Source organism: Danio aesculapii, chromosome 10 (genome assembly GCF_903798145.1).
Source record: "Danio aesculapii chromosome 10, fDanAes4.1, whole genome shotgun sequence".
Classification (NCBI taxonomy): Eukaryota; Metazoa; Chordata; class Actinopteri; order Cypriniformes; family Danionidae; genus Danio; species Danio aesculapii.
Genome location: NC_079444.1, coordinates 33,252,119 through 33,271,764, shown reverse-complemented (window position 1 = coordinate 33,271,764; position 19,646 = coordinate 33,252,119). Strand labels below are relative to the sequence as shown.

Sequence of the window (19,646 nt, the reverse complement as noted above, 5' to 3'; positions counted from 1 at the left end):
TGAGACCAGCGATGCTTGCATGCATGAAATATTGCACATTATGACATGTTTTGCTTGCAATACAGCTGAAAACGTGCTAGATATAATACAGTTTTTCGTTGGGAATTGTAGCATTATAGAGTTTTTTAACTGGCGAATGGCATGATCTGGTGGGTTGTCTACGGTCATCTTTAAGGTGCGCGATCGTGATATCAGGAGGCGTGGCTTTGGACAGCAGGGGAGGGACTGTGTTTAAAAAAGATATTATGCGAAACTGTTAGCATTTTGGCAGATCACCTACTGCACCTTTAATCAGTGTTTTTTAAATCATTGGTTTTATTTAATTAGTGATGTTGTTCCTTTTAAAGCTCTTTTTTGAAAATTCAAAATAAAGAAATTAATGAATAACAAAAAACTGTTTTGCAATTTAATTGCATTACAAGTTTAAAACTCAAAAAACAAACAAAAAAAAACTGCTGATTTTTCTAATATACGCTGCAGAATGACCTTTTAATCTCTAATGGTTCTTTTAAAGTCCCCAAGAAATCAAAACCATTTGATTTTGTTGACTCACATTGCTAGTTGTGTGGTGAACAATTCATCTGTTCATGTCATTATAAAAAAAAAACTTCTTGTTTTATTTTTTCCGTTAAATTGTCAGATTACGTATATTTTAGGAATTGGGCGTGGCTAACATATCTAACCACCTGGCTCCAGCTGTCAGTTTTGACAACAAACAAAAATGGTGAGAAGGAGGTGTCTGTTGGGTTGTAATAACTCCCCCCAAATCCTTTCCCCATCTTTCTGAATGAAATGCCTACTATATTACATCAATTCAGCTTGCTGAAGAAAAACAAGCCACACCCATGCAGTTCTCTAGGAATTGCATCACAATGCGAAAAAATAACAGTCGCAGCTTCCAGTTCATCACGACTTTAAGGATTGAGTGTCTCCTTTCTTAGTCAACTCTGCTTGGATCGGTCAAATGGCCAAGCCTGTTGTTACTGGTTGGCTGTTTAGCGTCAGAAGTCATTTCTTCATTTTGCTTCCTTTTCAATTCGTCTATTGTGTTTGAGTCATGTTAAACATCTTTAAGACTGTCCTATGCAGTCAGACAAAGGCGGAACAAAGCTGTTTCTAGTTTATTTGGTACACAGTAGTGTTCTTGGAGCATCATATGATTACAGTTGAACCACTGAAGTCACATGAAATGTTTTGCCAAAGTTTTTTGTTCCTTTTCTGGAGCATCTCAGGACCATTGCTGTCTATGGAGAGTCAGCGCTAAAACATCTTCATTTGTGATCAAAAGATGAAAGGAGACCTCAGGAGATTGTGTCAACATGAGGGTAAAAAACTGATAACAGAACACTTCCAAGAAAAAAACTAAAACACAAAAGTGAACTATTAAAACAGATTTTATTAAGAACAAAGAGAATTTGTGACAGCTCACAAACGTAAAACACAAATAAAAGCACTGTTCCATAAATAACAATTAAATACATTCAAATAAATCCAGATCTCAGATGTTGGGAACTGAAATTTAACCATAAAAATGAAAGAACTGAATTTAAAGAGGTAAGGGGTTCCAAGCAGACATGCGCACCTCATGCGATGGCCAACGCGGAGAGTCTCTATAGCGCCTTCTAGTGATCGAACGCTTGAACTTGAAGGCTGGAGGGGAAAGATCACAAGGCAATCGGTTACTTCTGTCATCTTCAGAAATCACACCATCTCGTGCCAAAGAAACAAATGGTTGGAAATCAAATGGAGGAGTGGTGTTCAGCCACGAGGGGCTTTCTTTGTCATTTTCATACAGAGGAGAGATCTGATCTTTTCTTAAGTCTTCCACTGATCTTGTATCTCCAAAGAGATTCAATGGCACCATCTGCTGAAAGAACATTGGAGATGCAATATCTGGTGTAAGAACTTCTGTAGGAACATCTAAATCTTGACAATCATTTACCTCCTGACCACCAATCTGGCACTTCTGATCCAATAGTTTATGAAGATCAAGCTCCTCAACATCTTGGTCGGTTTTCTTGCACTGAAACTCGCATTCAGTTTTGTCAGACGCAGACAAAATCAGATCTTGGTTTGGGTTTCCCAATGAAATCGGAAAATCAATGTCTTCATTTGTCAATTGAGCTTTAGGGGAGTTTTGTGGCCCTTTACATATATCCAGATTAATTAAATCATTGATTGGCTCATGATCAACTGATTCCACTCCAGAATCCGGGCTAGCATCGCATAAACCGACGTAAGCTTGATTTGCCGGTGGAGATCCCACTGGATCCTGCTCTGCTTCTCTCTCTGGTACCCCATCATGACTGATGGAGCGTCCGAACCTTCGAGCACCTTGCCTCTTAAGTCGTGCTGCTGCTTTTTGAAGGGATTCCTGTGGTTTGTCCCGAAACTGAGGTGCTGCACGGGAGGTTCGGAGTAGCAAGGTCAAAGCACTAAAACCTCGAAGTCGCTCAGCCATGGACAAGCGCTGATGGGGTCTTTTAAAACCAAGAGTTGAATCTGCCATCTTGTCTTGTTTATAGTTTTTCAGTGTTTTAACACTTCCTTTTGTCTCTTGTGCTTCTTTGCTACCCACTTTCTTGTCCGTTGTAACATTGTCATGTTCATTTGAAAGAGTCAGACTTGCGAACATTGGCCAGACGCTGTTATCCATCTCACTTTCAGCTCCAACCACTTCCTTTTCTAAATCAGCCAATGCATGAGTACATGACTCCAGCGTCACCTCAGGCAGGCTTATGGATCTACGAGGACGAGATCGGTTCTTAAAGCTGTTCTTAACCTTTTTAGACTCTTTGCGTGGTTGCTCTTCCAGCTGCTTCACTTCTGGCTCATTATTTACTTCTGTGCCTGCATTCATTTGAGAGCCTTCGTGTTGAGTGATGGGTTGCATTAGGCCACATTCTGCCAATGGTTCAAATTTCTCACTTTCAAGTACGGTCCAGCATTCATCATCACAGGGTACCTCACTGTCTTGCCCTTGAATACAAGACACCTCAGATCTCGGGTTTGGACAGTCATTAGGGCTTTCAGCAAAACTGCAGTTGAGAAGATCCGGGTCATCATCCATCTCACTCCCAACAACAACTGGAAGATAGAAATCAAATGTTTAATTTGCCCATGATACGGTTCTCAACTACCGCCTTCAAGGTTTTTTTTTCTCATTTTCCAGCAAAGCTTAGCTTCATCCTTGATTTAAACCACCTGTAACTTTCAAGAAGACCTCGACTGTTCAGTTGACTAGTTCAGCTATGTTTGATTAGAGTTTGAGCTAAACAAGACAGTGGACCTCAAGGGCCAGAGTTTAGAGCCACTACATTAATTATTTAAAATGGTAAACCAATTCTGTCCTGACTAGCTTTATTTTTAACCGGAAATAATGTTTACAAAACAGACTAATGTAAATAAAAGTGTAATGGCACCTAAATCTCATTTGTGTTTATGTAGATTCAACCAAAAATCATTCAAAAATAATAATACAATTTTTAAAAAATTAAATAAATTTTTTTTACAAAGATAGATCCAAACCTCCATCTGGTCCATCAATGAGGATAAACGGTATATTTGCAGATACACCAGCATTTGTAAATGGTGCACCACTTTTAGTGTCAGGCTGTTCTTCTAAACCGTTTTCAGGGACTTTGTCTGCTGGTGAAACTGAAAGCTAAACATATACAACCAGATCATTAAAATATTAAATATAAAAAGTTAAAACAATGCTCAAACACAATCAGTTTTTAAAAAGCCTACATTGTTACTGTTGCTGCCACTGGACACAGTGAAAAATCTAAGAGACCTCCTCCTCCGATTCACCTTTTCTTCTTGTCCTGGAGGCCTGAAAATCCCAGAACACACAGATAAGATGACTGACACTCTTTGAGGACTAGACGTCACCCCTAAAAAAATTGTTGTTCATTTTGGCACAGTATGGTGTACCTAAGTGATTTCCTCTGTTCCCTGGTGTGGCTTCTCTTTTTGGTTGTGGTGGGAGTGGGATCTTCATTACTACATTTTTCCCCAAGGGGACTGCGGCTGTCTACAGACTCTAACAGAAATATGCAAACCATTTTTTGTTATTTAAAAACAAAGTAGAATTAAGCTAGTAGAATACATAATTAGGTCAAATTAATAAGTGAATAAACAGATCAACAGACAAGACAGATTAACCTTGGGTGATGGTTGTCGGTGTGTCCTCTCTTAGGTCATGCAGAGACCGCCTAAACAATAATAAATATGTTTCTGTTTGCAACACATGTCTTTTGCAACTAGTAATTGAAGGTATCTGACAACCAGACAACACTAATACTTAAATAAAAAAATTGCAAACATACCTTTTCCTTGCAGATCCTTCAAGCTCAGGAAGAGATTCGTCAGCGGCTTTACGTTTGACAGTAACTGGTGATTGAGGAGTGGGGCTTTTTGAAAGAGGAGTCTCTGTTGATTAAATTATTTATTTTGGTTAAGGCAAAATAACTAATTAGAAGACACTTCCAAATGTGCAAAATATTGCAGCTCACCTGATGTGACACCTAAGACAATAGCTGGTTCAGTTGGAGTACGACATGGCTTCAGTTTGGAAAAAGCATCTACAAATATTTCTGAGAGAATAACTTTTGATTAAAACTGCAACTTTATCAAAAATACAGAACAAATCATAAAATTGTGTAATATTTTAATAATAAAAAATTATTAATTCTATTAATTCTTTAAAAATATGACTCTAATATGCTGATTTGGTAGTCTAGAAGCATTTATCATGCAATGTTGTGCTGTTTATTTTTAATAAACATGATTTCATAAAATCAACCATGATACCTCCATATTTACGACTGATAAAAAAAAAATTATTGATGGCAACCCTAAACATTTGTGGTGGTTATGCCAGTGAAAACATTACAATCACATCACAATCTCACCCCCAACACTTCGCCTTCGTTGTCTTCTCAGACTTCTGTAAACACTGAGTCCAGTCCTCTTACTAAACATAGTGCCACCTGCAGGAGACGGTGTCCCAGTTCCCCCTGTTGATTTTGATGGCTCCAGCAGACATGATGGAACAGCACCTGACAGACAAAGATCACTCAGATATTTAGTTTGCCCAAATAAACCAATCAATCTAATGCTGCAATCAGCAAATGATGGCTAACTAATTGTTCATGCTAATCTCATACATATTTACCAATGCGGTCTGCATTAAGAATGAGTGATTTGATCACTGATGTCTGCTGGTCTAAATGCTTCTCAGTGTCCAGAGTGAGTTTGTTGGGTTGTGTTGGACACTGAAGCAGGTTAGGAGCAATAACAACAGCCAGGCTGCTTGCATCCATTCTGTTCTCGCTGCATCTGAACAAAGACAAAAACATGAAAAAATGAGAGCGTTTACAATCTGTTAGTCTGCTCTCACAGAAAAATAAGACTCATTTATCAGTTGCACAGATTTAAAGTCTATAAACAGGATTCCTACTTTAAATCAAATATCAAATTCCTTGACTTCGACAAAAAAGCTGAATTTATAGACTGGTGACTGCATTTATTTTAGGTGACTGCCAACTTTCTGTGTGTAAAAGGAATTAAATGGAACTGAAACAGCATATAACCATTACGATAGGCATCAAAACAGCATAATAAGACAAAAAAAAATAGTTTAGAATAATTACTTTGATAAACAACAACACATCCCTGATATTCCATTTCTAGGACAAAATATATATATAAAAATTCCCTGATTTATTACGGTCAACTGCTCAGATACCTTCAGTCAATAACTGAGTCAGGCAAACATTGGAAGTTAGACTTTAGACATTAGACTTTTACCATTGGAAAAATTAACCTATGATTTATGAAAGATCTGAGGTGTTCTGGCACATTTGGTCATCCCTCTGGAATTGTCTTGAGGGTACTTAGTGATTGTCTTTCTAAATTCAGTTTATAATTTCCTTTTATATTTGTCTTTGCCTTTAAGCATTTGTATGCATTTGAATGTCTAACAAAAACTGTTGTTCTTGTGTTACGAGTTACCAGCACCACTGTTGCTCTGTTAATAAATTCAATTTAAAAATATATATATATTTCAATTTCTGTAATAGAGCTTTCCAGAATGTCTATCACCCATGGAAATCCTGTATGAAAGACTAAATGCGCCCTACCAAATGACATACAGGAGAGTAAGCTGCTTTTTTCTTTTTTTTTCCCCCAAACAGCAATCAAATGTAAAACCTGTCTGCAACTTCACGCAGAAAAGTGCAGAGATATCGAAGAGCACAAGCGTTGGATGAAGGAAACAAAGCTGTTATGAGAAGAGTTGTTCTGTTTCTGGTCCCCTCCTGGTCATGTGTCATCTCAAGCCCCTGTGCCTGAATCAGGGGTATCTGGAGGTCTGTAGGGATGAGGGGCGACGACAGCTCACGCAGGAACTGCTTGATGAGAGAGGCAACATCACTGGGCTGCAGGAGGGATGAATGCGGAGGTAGGAAAACTGGCTTTCCCTGCTCCAGATCTGCCTATGAATAAAAAGCATTTGGTATTCATATTACTGCAGATCATTTTAAACATGTTAAAAGTGCTATTTGTGTTTTAGGTGTACTAAACTTCTGCAATGTTGGACACTATTACATTTTTTAATGTTTTGAAGTTTCTTATTTTCATCTAGGATGCGTGCATTTATTAAGAATTACATAAAAACTGTAATATTATGAAATATATATATATTTTCTATTTTAAAAGGTTACTTTGTGATGCCAAAACTTGTCACAAGACCCTTCAAAAAACAGCTCAATGTGCAGATTTGATGCCAAGTTATTGCTGGTCCCCTATTAATAATACTTCTTTGTATTTCCAATATTGAAATCAGTTTTTGCAGCTTACTCTTTCTTTTGGAAAACAGTTTTTTAATCAATACAATGTTCAAAAGATACGCTTCTATTTGAAATAAAACTTATGGCAACAATCTTTAATGAAATTTAAGTCAGTTTAATACATCCTTGCTAAATAAAATTTGGCATTCTTGCATTACAATAAGTATTGTGGTTTCAACAAAAATATTACGTAGCACAACAGTTTTCAGGGTTGATATAAAAAAAAAATTCTTCAACATGAAATCAGAAAGTTTCTAAAGGATTGTGAGACATTAAAGACTTGAGTAATGATGTTAAAGTCAGCTTTATCACCACAGGAATAAAATACACATTAAACATAAAGAAGACAACAGTTACTTTATCTGATATTTCTTTATCTGACTAATATTTCATTATTATACTGTTGTGTTTTGTTTAAATACTTACATAAACGTGATTTATGATCAGAAAAACTAGTGTATCATAATTTACTGTATAAATTCACCACTTGTCAGTGACATTTTGACAGATTTTAACTTACCCTCAGAGCTCTGATCCGACTCAGGGATCCAGTCTTCCTAAAAAGACCCTCTGTATTGAGATGCTGTGACAAAAACACACAGGCCTCGACCAAGAACCTGAAAACCAGCACAAGAATCTGTCAACTACTGTCACATATGTAAAAGCCAACTTCTGGTTTCGTTATCTGAACAAACAAGAGATGTTATTAAACATACTGTGGTACTGTACCGCCATTGTCAGGCAGGTCATGCTGAGGGAGCAAGTGCAGGTCACGTCCAAAAGCAAAGCGTTGTGACGCGTTCTCCTGAGAGACAAATTCAACATCTGAAAATTGCACTACACTTATTAAACATCGATTAAACGCCCATCCTTTTAAAGGAGTTTCTACCTGACACAGATTTTGATCACAGTTTGAATTTCCATTCAGAAAATTCTTCCAATTTTTAACGCGAATTCCGACAGCTTTGAGCGCTTGAATGATCGCCACCACGCGCACACGCTCTTCCGTTAAACCAGCCATAATTTAACGTCCTGAACAGCCACAAACCTTACTGTCTAACTTAAAAGTGTATTGATTAAAATAATATTAGTGTAACTGGTACGGAAAAATCATGGAAGCGGTCAATTTGTGTTAGCTAGCACCGCAGTAATACGGAGATGTTTTCGTGTGGACCGCTTGTAGTGATTGGTGGCAGGTAGTTTCCGCTCGTCATCGGGTATGCAAATGACCAAACTTAATTCAAAGAAACCAACGTGAGACAAAACAATTCTCGAATGTTTATGTTTTACATAATAGAAATAGCGTTTAATTCAACCTTCTTCAGTCAAATGTAGAAATCTGCACAAAGACCATAATAAATAGTAATAGTAAATACACTAATGAAACCTTATTGTAAAGTGTGACCATCAAACCCATGTGTAGACTTTAACTTGAACTGATGTTTGCTCGGATGTGTTCATTGATTTAAAACCGTATTCTGTTGGTGTTTGAATACAAGACTGCTAGACCATTTCAATGTGGTGATGTCTTTGGCCCATAAACATTTCCTGCTTGTTGTCAAAATATTTAATAGCAAGACCCAATTAAATAATAACTTAACATTAAAACAGCTATCATAGTATTATTTATCAATATATGGACCTTTTTGGATTCTTTGAAGCTATAGAAATTAAAAATGTAAACGAGGAACTGAGTTAGGACCATTGTTAATGTTTACATCCCTCAAAATGGTCGTCACAAGCACACACACGCGTGGGTGTAAGTTGAATATTTGACAAAATTGAAGAAAGGATTTGATCCAGTGTTGACTACTGTGTGTATACGAAAGGAAAAAAAAGATGGTAATTGAAAAATTGCCTCAGAGGCGAAACCGGTGTATTTAAATGGAAAACAAGTAGAAAGGGTACAGGAGTATCTTGGTACAATCTTTGATACCCCATTAAAGTTCCAGCAAATTCAGAAGCTGTTAAAGTACATCAGAGAATGTATCTTCTTAGGAAACAACTCCTTCTGTGTAGAAGAAATATACTGAAAACTTTTTGTACTACATATATTGACAGTATATTAAGCTTTTCCTTTTTATGCTGGTTTTCCTCACTTTCCATTAGAGACAAAAATCGCCTTCAAAGTTTAGTCTAGATTTGCTCCAAGGTTACTGGTTCGCCTCTGCGGAGTCTAGCAGTTACATGAACAGTAAATGATAAAGAAAATTCAAAGTGTGATAGGTGATGATTTCCATCCTCTGAAGCCTTTTCTTGAGCTGTTGTCCTCTGGAAGAAGGTTCAGAAACAAATGCTCTAATATATATATATATATATATATATATATACACATTTACAAAGATATAAAATATAAAGATTTGTAACCTTACATTTTAGCAAGTTTAAAATTTTTATTGTATGGGTCTTTCCTTATTGCTGTTATTTATAAATTTTTTTTGTAGTATTATTTTTATGATGTATGCTGGATTGTGTTTTCAATATTGTTTGTAAGTGATTTGTATCTGTATGTGTTTGTTGTGTCATGATGCTACTGTCCTAATATAAAATACAAACATGCATTCTTTATAAAGACAAACTACCCATAAAAAGTCTGTGAAAATAAATCTTTTTGGTAGTGAAACATTTTGGTGTAAGCAACTTTGTATATACAAGCAGCTTGTGTTTAATTCATTTTCTTGGCATAAAAATTAGCATCCTTTAAAGCATATTGGAAGGGCAGTAATGCAACAAACAGGATGCCAACTGCCGTTAAAAACTACAGAAAAAAAGAAATTGGACATATTGTTGCAGACGATGTAAGGTCCATCCCCTTATGACCACAATGTGCACATTACAATGGCTACTTTCAGCACACTATGCCACAAAGATAAAACAACATCAAACTGGTTTCTTCGGACAAGAGTGTAAATTCACCATTAGCAAATGTCAATATAAAAGAGCACATTTGGCATGTGGTGTGATGTGAGGTTCAGGAAGTGTGTATCCAACAAATCTACACCTGCTTAATGCAACCATGTCAATATAGACCACAATCTCTATAATAATTCTATATAAAGAAAGAAAGAGGCTTGAACGAAGATTAGACAGTGGATCTTTGTTTAGAAAAATAACACTGACAGTATGATTACTCAGAGCCATTTCTGTATATGTAAAACTCATTCACATTGATTCACGAGTCGATCAAAGTGCTTTTTTTTATCAACAACAGCAAAACTTTCAAGTCAATATCTTATAGCAAAATACCAATGTTATGAATGGTGTGAACTTAAAAGCAAAAGATTGATCAGTTGATAAACCGTTTTTATTGATGGTTGGTTGACCAATTTAATCTGCATCTTTGAGCATGATGAAAATACATATTTTAGGAACCCTGTTGATGAACGACGACTCTGCTTTATAAATAAAGGACATTTCACAGGTAGCGCACCACAGTCGCAGATCACTTCATGTTTGCTACAAAGTCTTCTCCTTTCTTGATGGAGCCCTTCAGCTCAGTCATGGCATCAGCCACAAGCTTCTCCTCAAACGCAGAGATCTTTCCAAGTCCAAGGTTCTTTTCAATGCCATTTTTCTGGAAAAAGAGAGATTTTTTTTAATGGTTTTAAAAATACATAAAAACGCTCTTCTTTCACAGATCATTATATTTCTGACCTTGCATGCTTTTAAATGGATAATTCTAAACCAACTTGACTTAGGCCCTGTTTACACATACACTTAAGTTTTAAAACGGCGTTTTAGAATGAAAATGATCTACGTCCACGCTGGCGTTTCACCTAGCGTTTCTAAACAGCTCTCCATCCACACTACACCGCTGAAAATGCACATCAAGTGACCACACACACACACTCTGGCATGCACTGCAGCGTATGTGCGCATCTGAGCTCCAGGCAGTCAGTGGGTGGTTTGAGCACATCTACCCAGATGAGAGCTGCCCATGTCAGACAGTTCATCAAGGATCTACTGCTGGATCTAATCTCACTATATTTGTTAAACATGATATTTAATTCCTCTTGTTGTCTACATCTAACGACATATTCCCTGACTTTGGTCTTTTGAATCTATTAGCCTACTTGTTCTCAGATAACGTGTTTTGGCTGAGCGCAAAGATAAGTTAATATATTAATTAATGTAACCACGTACACTGATTCTACACATTGACTGATTACTTTTATAATGGCTATTATTGATTATTTACATTTACATTTAGTCATTTAGCAGACGCTTTTATCCAAAGCGACTTACAAATGAGGACAAGGAAGCAATTCACACAACTATAAGAGCAGCAGTGAACAAGTGCTATAGACAAGTTTCAGGTGTGTAAAGTCTAAGAAGCAAAGCATTAGTAAAAAAAAAAAAACTATATTATAACTATATTATTATAACTGATATTCAGCAAAAGAGACAGAGCGTTTCATTTTCGTGTTATTGGCTCTGTTTTGTTATAAATTTGCACACAGTGAAGATGACGGTCATATAAATATGTAGCTACACAGCATCTCAACGTTTTTGGTATCCGTTAATAAAATCAAAACAAAAATAGGCAGTTCCTCATATCATGTTTTCATTTTATGGTTAATAAAGTGAAACAACGTGGCCAGGATGATGTGAATGAGGTTATAAAGTTCACTGTCCCTTTGAAGATTTACCTGACGCGTCCTCTGGAGTTTGTTTTCCATATCAAACTTGCAAACAAGGAGAGGATGCAAGACTGAACTGTGTGTAGGCTACTAAATATTGAAGAAAAAGACAAATGTCTGCAGCTAAGCAGTTAAAATAAAAACAGCCTCTTCAGCGTTTTCAAAGCGCTCTGTTTTTTGCAGTCGAAAACTTCGGCGTAGTGTGGACGGATGGCGTAACCGTAGCAAAACTTATGCATTTTCAAACTAAAACATATTAGTGTAAATGGGGCCTTTTATGTTCTGTTGAAATTAGAAGATCGTTGGAAACCTGTAACTATCGACTCCATAGTATTGGTTCCATAGTATTGGTATTATGGATGTCGATGGTTACAGGTTTCCAGCTTTCTTCAAAATATCTTTTGTTGTGTTCAGCAGAATAAAACAAAAAACTACTCAAACTGGTTTGGAACAGGTCAAGAGTGAGTAAATAATGAAAACTGTAAATTTTGGGTGAACTATCGCTTTAAAATAAGATGAAGTAACATCTAAGGAGCATCTATTTATACTCACCCCAAGCAGAAGAGGTGTAGAGAAATATTTGCATTCGGTTTCCTCAGATCTCACAAATGAACATTCAACAACGCCCTCTTTTCCGTTCATGGCATCGAGGAGGGAGAATGTGAACCTGGCTCCAGCATAGGCCATGGACAGAGTGGCAGAGCCTATGAACATAGATGTATTACGCTTAGAGATAGAAATTCATATTCCAGGTGTTCTCAATTATAAAATGTGACAAAAATAAAGATTTAGAGCACCTTATTAATCTAGAAAACACTCAATCATTAACTGTCACTGACAAAATGTTTAGAGCATTTTATTCATCCAGAAAACACTCTCAATCATTAAACGTCAGTGACAAAAGGTTTTGAGCAGAGGTGTCCAAACTCAGTCCTGGAGGGCCGGTGTCCTGAATAGTTTAGCTCAAACTTCCTTCACCACACCTGTCTGAAAGTTTCTAGAATACCTAGAAAGAGCTCTATTAGCCATTTCAGGTGTGTTTAACTGGGGTTTAAACTAAAATATGCAGGACACTGGCCCTCCAGGACCATGTTTGGACACCTCTGGTTTAGAGCATTTTATTCATCCGGAAAAGGGTTCAGCTCTCACCTGCACCAGCTTTAGCCTTCACAACCTCAGTTCCTGCTTCCTGGATCCTGCCTGTCAAAGCAGAGAGCTGATCTGCAGGGAAGTCAACCTTAGGAGTGCACTGAAAACAACACGGGGGAAAAAAATATCAACAACAGCGTCAGGACAGCAAACTGCTGGGACCATATAAAAAATCATCAAATATTTGACAATGATACAGAATTTGGAACCACTGGCAAAAATCACAATATGAAAATTCAATCATTTGTCATGTTTTCACCTAATGTGTAGTAAAGCCACGGTCACACTAGAGTTTGAGTATGCGAAATTTTATTGTATGGCACGGAAGAGGATTAGACATCGATAGAGCGACAGATTGCTCCATATTTTACAATTAGGTACAGAAAGCTCATGTTTTGATCTTTTATTGGTGTCACAGAATCAAGTGACATGATTTCGCAGGTCAGTCCAACAAGCTTGAAATTTGGAATGCAGCGACATGCAAAACTTGCATTTCCGGTATGCTGCATTCGCACAAATGAATGGAAGTCTATTGGGCAATAAGTGTAGCGTGACCGCGGCTCGAGATTTCGAATGAAGCCAATGACACCGCATAGTGGGCAGGGCTACAAAATACCACAAAATTAAAACAACCAATGGCAATCAACTCTCATCAAGTTTCCAACCAAAAGTATGACACGGCAGTCCCAATACGGACCCAATGTAATTCAAGCGAAAAATCGGAGAACTACTGGGAGTGACTTCATTTCAAATAAAATCATCTTCCAGGTATGTTTTTGAGTTCGGTTCAGTAGTGTAGTAAAAACTATTTATGAACTACAAACTGGCTGCGAAATAGCAAAGTGTGGCCCTGAGGTGTCATTTACATTGTGTATTTATTTTGGAGGTTTTTTTTCTGGTTATGCTTGGTGTCCACAATTCCAGCACCTTGAAAAACCATTTTGAAAAGACTAAAACCAATTTTTAGTTTGGAAACGCTGGAGTTCTATTTCAGTGTAAAGCAACAAACACAGACATTTGAAAACAGGTATGGCACTCAATAAATCGCTCTCTAGCTGGTCTTCTGGACTATTGCGTATGGTTCCCTCTCATATGACCATTACACAAGCAGTAGACTGCAAGTACAGATGCCGGCAAAATATTCAAATGCTCAGCGAGTGTGAATGGTCACCAATCATTGGTTTTAGACTGTATAGTGTGGAAAAAAATCATTTTTCTGAAACGCAATAAAGTCTGGACGAGGAGCATTTTCAGTCTACAACGCTGTATTGAAATGAAAATGCACTAGTGTAAACAGCACCCGAGCCTACACCTTTTTGACATTTTCTTGGGATTATCACCTGTTGATGTAACTCACCAAATTTAAACAAACTGTAAAAATTAATGTCAATCTACTGTTCAAAATGCTGCATTTTCAAACTCAGGTATTTTGATGGAAGAACACTTCACAGTTAGTTTAGAGGGGACTTTTGTCTTTATGATAAAATACTTTTCACTTGCTTATTGAATAAAGTAATAGTTTTTCCTCACCTGTGAAATGAGAGGAATGATGGTTATTCCAGCATGACCTCCAACAACAGGTACATTGACTCTGGCGGGATCAAGGCCCTGCAAACATTACAGCAATGATCACAACAAACTTTTTTTTTTCTGGTGATGATATATAATAAATAAATCTGCTGTATCAATGAATTCCTTATTGATAAGTATTTAATTTAAAGAACTCACTTTGAGCTCAGCAACAAAGGTGTTTGCCCTGACAATGTCCAACGTTGTGACGCCAAAGATTCTGTTGGGGTTGTAGACGCCATGTTTCTTCATCACCTCTGATGTAATTGGGATAGTGGAGTTCACCTGAAATTCACAATGATTATCTCAACACATAGTTCACTTTTTAGATACACAGAGATATAGAACAATACACATAGTGACCTTTGAAAGGTTATAAAGTGGCATCTAAACATATCAAATAGGGCTGCACAATATATCGCTTTAGCATCGATTTTGCAATAGGTTCAATCACAAAGACATGCAATGTCCCGTCTAAATTATAGCAGACCAGGAGCTACAGAATTTTATTTAAATCACTATATTTATACAGATTTTACATGATCTATGCCAAAAAAAAATCTTACTTTTAATCTTGTTTTCGCTTTGAAATGTAGATATTTGGACTAGAGACAAGACAAAAATTATTTCACTTCCCTTGGCAGATAATTAAGCTTGTTTTAAGGAAAAAAAAAAACATACATATTGCTTCTAACGGTGAAAACAAAATAATATTTTTACTTTCTCTAAGAATTTTTCAGATATTTGGACTAGAAAGAGATAAAACAAAGAAAAGCATTTTTTTACATTGTGATTATTCAATTACTGTACCTGAATACTATTTGACTCCCCAGAAAACCATCAAATAGTGTGATTCAAACCATCTTGTAAAACAATTCAGTAATTGCAGTAAAAATAAAAGCAGCCCTAATATAAAGCTACTGAGCCCATATACATACTGGGTTTGAAATAATGCAGATCATGGCTTGAGGGCAGTGGCGGGCACAGCCATCAACGAGTGTGGCCACAATGGTAGCATTGGTGTTAAACAGATCATCACGGGTCATACCTAGAAAATGACGAAAAAGCACAATCTTTAGAAATCTCATCTGTAATTGAACTTATTTAAGAATTTAAGACCTTTTGTGCTTAAAATACATATTTTCACTATGCATTTGTTAGTGCATTTATGCAATGTCACTGAAAGCATTGTGTTTTAGAGTATACTATATTTAACAGCAAACATAAACACTGGCACTCGATAGATGCACACTAGAAGGATGCTTTTTTTCTCATATAGCTGAAAAGATGCCATGTTTGGTAGTTTGCTGATGTTCTTATTTTGTCCATGTCTTTTCCAAATGTAAAACAGCAGCCCAGTTTACGGTGCACCATGCAATTACCATTCAAAGCACACATACTGGTTTTGTTTACACTGTAGTATGTGCATACTGTTCCATTGACAAAATTTACATCAGGCACATTGTACCTGCAATCTAAGCCGACCAACTTCTAAAGATTTTTCATATACAGGCATGCAAATAAAATAGATTGAAGCATGCTGACTGTAAATGCGCTTAAAATAAAGTGAAAGATAAAGAAAATACCCACCAGGCTTCCTTGGGACACCAGCAGGGATGACGACAACCTCGCAGCCTTTCAGTGCATCACCCAGCTGATCTGCTCCGATGTACCCTGCAAGACGCCACAGTGAACACTTCAGTGACGTTCATCAGAATTAAACAGCTTATTGATCTACCCATTGGTTGTTTATTAAATATATCAATAGGTGCTTTTAATTACACTACCTCGAGAAGCTTTGAAATGTTTCCAAATCAAATGACTGCAAATCCTTAAACTAGTAATTCTAAGCAAATATGAACTGCATAAGTCGCATTGTTTGAAATATTTGCATTTCTTCCCATGACTGATTGGATGGAGCAAATCTGAATGCAAGCTTGGGATTGACTATAAGGAATAATTTTAAAGTCAGTTCATACAGAAATAAAGTCAATTTAAAAGTGAGACTTAATTATATATTACAGATCATATTATCCTGACTCAAATGTTCAATTATTGTTTCTATTACTAGGCATATAATGTATGTGCATATTTATAAATATATATATATATATATATATATATATATATATATATATATATATATATATATATATATATATATATATATTTTTTTTTTTTTTTTTTTAAATGAAACATATTTACTAGATGATAGGGCCCAAGCTGAAATCATCTGTACCTTTGACATTGGCTCTGGTCTCGATGTGACTGAGGTCAGCAGCGACTCCAGGAGTGTGGGCAATATCAAAGAGGGACAGCTGGCTTACTAACGGGCTGTTCTTCAGTAGGAGGGACAGTGGCTGCCCGATGCCACCTGAGGCACCCAGGACAGCTACTTTCGCATTGTTCTGAAAAGAGAAATAAAAAAAAAAAACTGCAATCTTACAATATGTGCTGATCCACCCTACTTATCAGTAAAATGCCCTTTGACAGGCTGTTAAATTTACTCCCTTGTATTAATTCATGTATTCAAATAATATTAATAATAAGAATAATAATAAATAAAAAAATTATACATTCTTGTATTGTAAATGTACATACTATAAATGTTCAACTTTTGAGACTATGCACTACAAACAGTTGTCACACCATCATATTTTGATTTTGACCTTAGGACCTTTTCAGGCTGGAAATATTCCAGAAGACATTTTTATTACCACTCATGCTGAGAACTGATTAAGGACTCTGTAACCCGTTTAGACAGTGCAAAGGAAGTCTGTAAGACATGTGAATGCATTTACAGCAGGCTTACGGAAAACACACTGATTAGTGTTGTCCAAAAGCCAACTGAACTGCATTATACTAAAAATCTGTGTTAGTTTGCTGGTCTTTTAAGCTTCTGCTGGTTATTTTTATACTAAGAAATTGAGTTTGTCACTCTGAATTGGCCTATTCAGCAGTGAGTATAAAAAAAACTGATTCCATTGGTTGGTAAATTTAAAGAGAAACTAAATTTTGTATAATTGTGTGGGGCATTTAAGAAGAATATAGATCCTACTCTGCTTTAGATTTGATTTAATACAGGAATTAATAAAAAATAAACACAACCATTTCCCAATATACAATGCACACCTAGTCTGCACTTATTTTAAGATACCAGAGTCTGAAATTGGATCCTCCTGAAGCTAAAGACAAAAATTCTAAATTTTAAAAGGTATCCATTTATTTCAGGAACATTTATGTAAATTAAGCACAATTGTACTGTATTAATATGATGGATTTTTCTGTACTCATTTTGTTATAAACACGTTTCATCAGTACTTAGAATTGGGCATTATATTGCATTTCAGGGTAAATGAAAATGCATATAAATTGTATTTTATATCAGATATTTAATAGGTATGGGATGATAACCAGAATCAAGGTTTTAAAACTGCCAGAGTGTTCTGTTATATTGTTCCTAAGGTATATGCAAGTTTTTTTTTTTTGTTTTTTTACATGTTTTTGAACCATTTTATTAAAAACTTAATATAAAATGTATTGTGTTAACCGTTCAGTGGGGGAAAAAGTTGTTGTTTTTTTACCCAGATATTTAAAAAGAATTTATTTTGACAATCACAGTTATAATCAAAATACCATCATACCATGAAATCATGATACTTTTATCTATGGTTATAATACCGTCAGAATCCTATACTGGCCCATGCCTAATGTTTAACCTTTAAACTGCCCCACCAACTTAAAAAAAATTTAACTCCTAATGTCACTAGTTAACACACTTAATGCATTTTTTTCCAACACATCCCATAATTTCTAAAATATCAACCATTTGTTAGAGGTTGATATGTCGGTTTATGGTAAAAGTACCAAAATTAATACATATACTATTAAAAAAAAAAAACGAAAAATATATAAAAAGTGTAAGACCAATTTATTTTTTAAAATAATCAAAAGAAAACATTTTGAACACGAAATCATCTTTATTTTTTAAGTATGCCATAAAATATTTCAGATTCTCATTTAACATGTTTTCTTGTTTTTTTACGATAAAACCAAAATCAAGTGTAGTAGTGCAACAGAAATATATTTGTTTGATTTTCTTGTAAACCAAAAATGCTGTGTGTGTGTAAACCATTATTTAAATGGTCGTTCTTTAAATGACTTTACCAAAACATGGTCAACCATTTAGTAGAGCAGGCAATTAAAAGGTTAAATAGTTTTACATTTATATATACAAACACACACACACACGTATATGATGAATAGATGTACAATCCTTATAAAGCCTAAAACAAACCAAATAGCATCTCAGCAACACGTTTCTCCATTTCCTGTGACCTTGCTTTTTCAACACAGTAGCTGCACTAAGCCTGATCTCCTAATAACAAGATTTGTTGCATTTACTACACAACAGTGAGTCAAGTAGCAGATTACAGTAATGACCTTTCAAAGGAAGGCGTGAGTCCAACTGATACCTCCTCTAACCAAGATGATACACATGCATACTAAACGAGTTGACAAGGTCGACAAAAAACACGATTTTCAAGCCGTAAAATAAGATTTGAGCAGCATTTACGAGTAATCCTTGCGTATGATTAAATGTATGATTTAAAAAGCAGCTGTGTTGCATTTGCACTGTCAAACTACTGTCTAGGTGTCAAGGTAACTTCAAAGTTAACGCTACCTGGGTGCAGGTTTGCTTAACTTTGTTTCAAATATATTATTGTAGTCCATGGCTTAGAAAAAGATGACGAAAACGTAAAGATAAAAAAAAACATTTGCTAAAAATCTCAGTTGTACATGCTAGCGTCATTATACACTCATTTACATGATGGAGGCTAATGTTAGCACGTTCGCAGGTTCACAACTAGTCAGTTTTTTTACCTGGGATGAGGTGGACAGGCTTCGGACGAGGGAGGCTGTTGGTCTAGCGACGCGGGAGAACATGTTGGCTTGGTTTTTCGTAAGTGCTTGCTGTTTTAAAATTAATGTTTGATATAGAGCCCCTCCTGACTGTGACTCCAACGTCCTCTAACAAGACAACCGGGCGAGAGCGAGCCTACGACGCAGCCAAGCTTTGTTGGAGCTATGAGTTACTAGCCTTCTCTGATTGGTGCAGAGGTGCTTGTGCTGGGCTGTGATTGAATGAGAAAATTGTCAGTCAAATTAAATTGGGCGGGGTTTAGTATCGCGAAGACTGGCAGCCGATTGGTCGGTTTAGGTGAAACGTCATTATTTATGGACGTACACTCGGCCGCATGTGTTCTGCATTTTATTGTATATTATTGCATAAATCAGATTTTTTCTTTGTTTGCTAATAAAAAAAAGAAAAAATATATATAGACAGGGATGGGCAAAAATACATTAAAATGTATTTTAAAATAAAATACCAAATACCTCTATTTTACTTGTTTTCAATTAAAATACAGCAGCC

General features: G+C 36.1%; 2 protein-coding genes across 2 annotated transcripts; both read right to left on the bottom strand.

Moving 5' to 3' along the window:
• Nucleotides 1-1,433: 1,433 nt before the first annotated feature.
• On the bottom strand, nt 1,434-7,875 carry zgc:153345 (uncharacterized protein LOC566129 homolog). The gene is made up of 13 exons (XM_056467465.1): nt 7,744-7,875; nt 7,571-7,659; nt 7,375-7,471; nt 6,217-6,500; nt 5,180-5,343; nt 4,917-5,063; nt 4,518-4,598; nt 4,332-4,434; nt 4,168-4,217; nt 3,937-4,045; nt 3,751-3,835; nt 3,529-3,664; nt 1,434-3,087 (listed from the first exon to the last, which is right to left on the bottom strand). Exons 1-13 carry the CDS (start codon nt 7,873-7,875, stop codon nt 1,547-1,549), a joined length of 3,018 nt encoding a protein of 1,005 aa, XP_056323440.1. The 3' UTR covers nt 1,434-1,546.
• A 2,056-nt stretch (nt 7,876-9,931) lies between these two features.
• Nucleotides 9,932-19,278, bottom strand: mdh2 (malate dehydrogenase 2, NAD (mitochondrial)). The gene is made up of 9 exons (XM_056466909.1): nt 19,097-19,278; nt 16,452-16,620; nt 15,803-15,886; nt 15,151-15,260; nt 14,372-14,497; nt 14,174-14,251; nt 12,644-12,743; nt 12,047-12,198; nt 9,932-10,428 (listed from the first exon to the last, which is right to left on the bottom strand). The coding sequence occupies exons 1-9, from the start codon at nt 19,157-19,159 to the stop codon at nt 10,297-10,299; spliced, it is 1,014 nt and encodes a 337-aa protein (XP_056322884.1). The 5' UTR covers nt 19,160-19,278; the 3' UTR covers nt 9,932-10,296.
• Between the last annotated feature and the right edge of the window lie 368 nt (nt 19,279-19,646).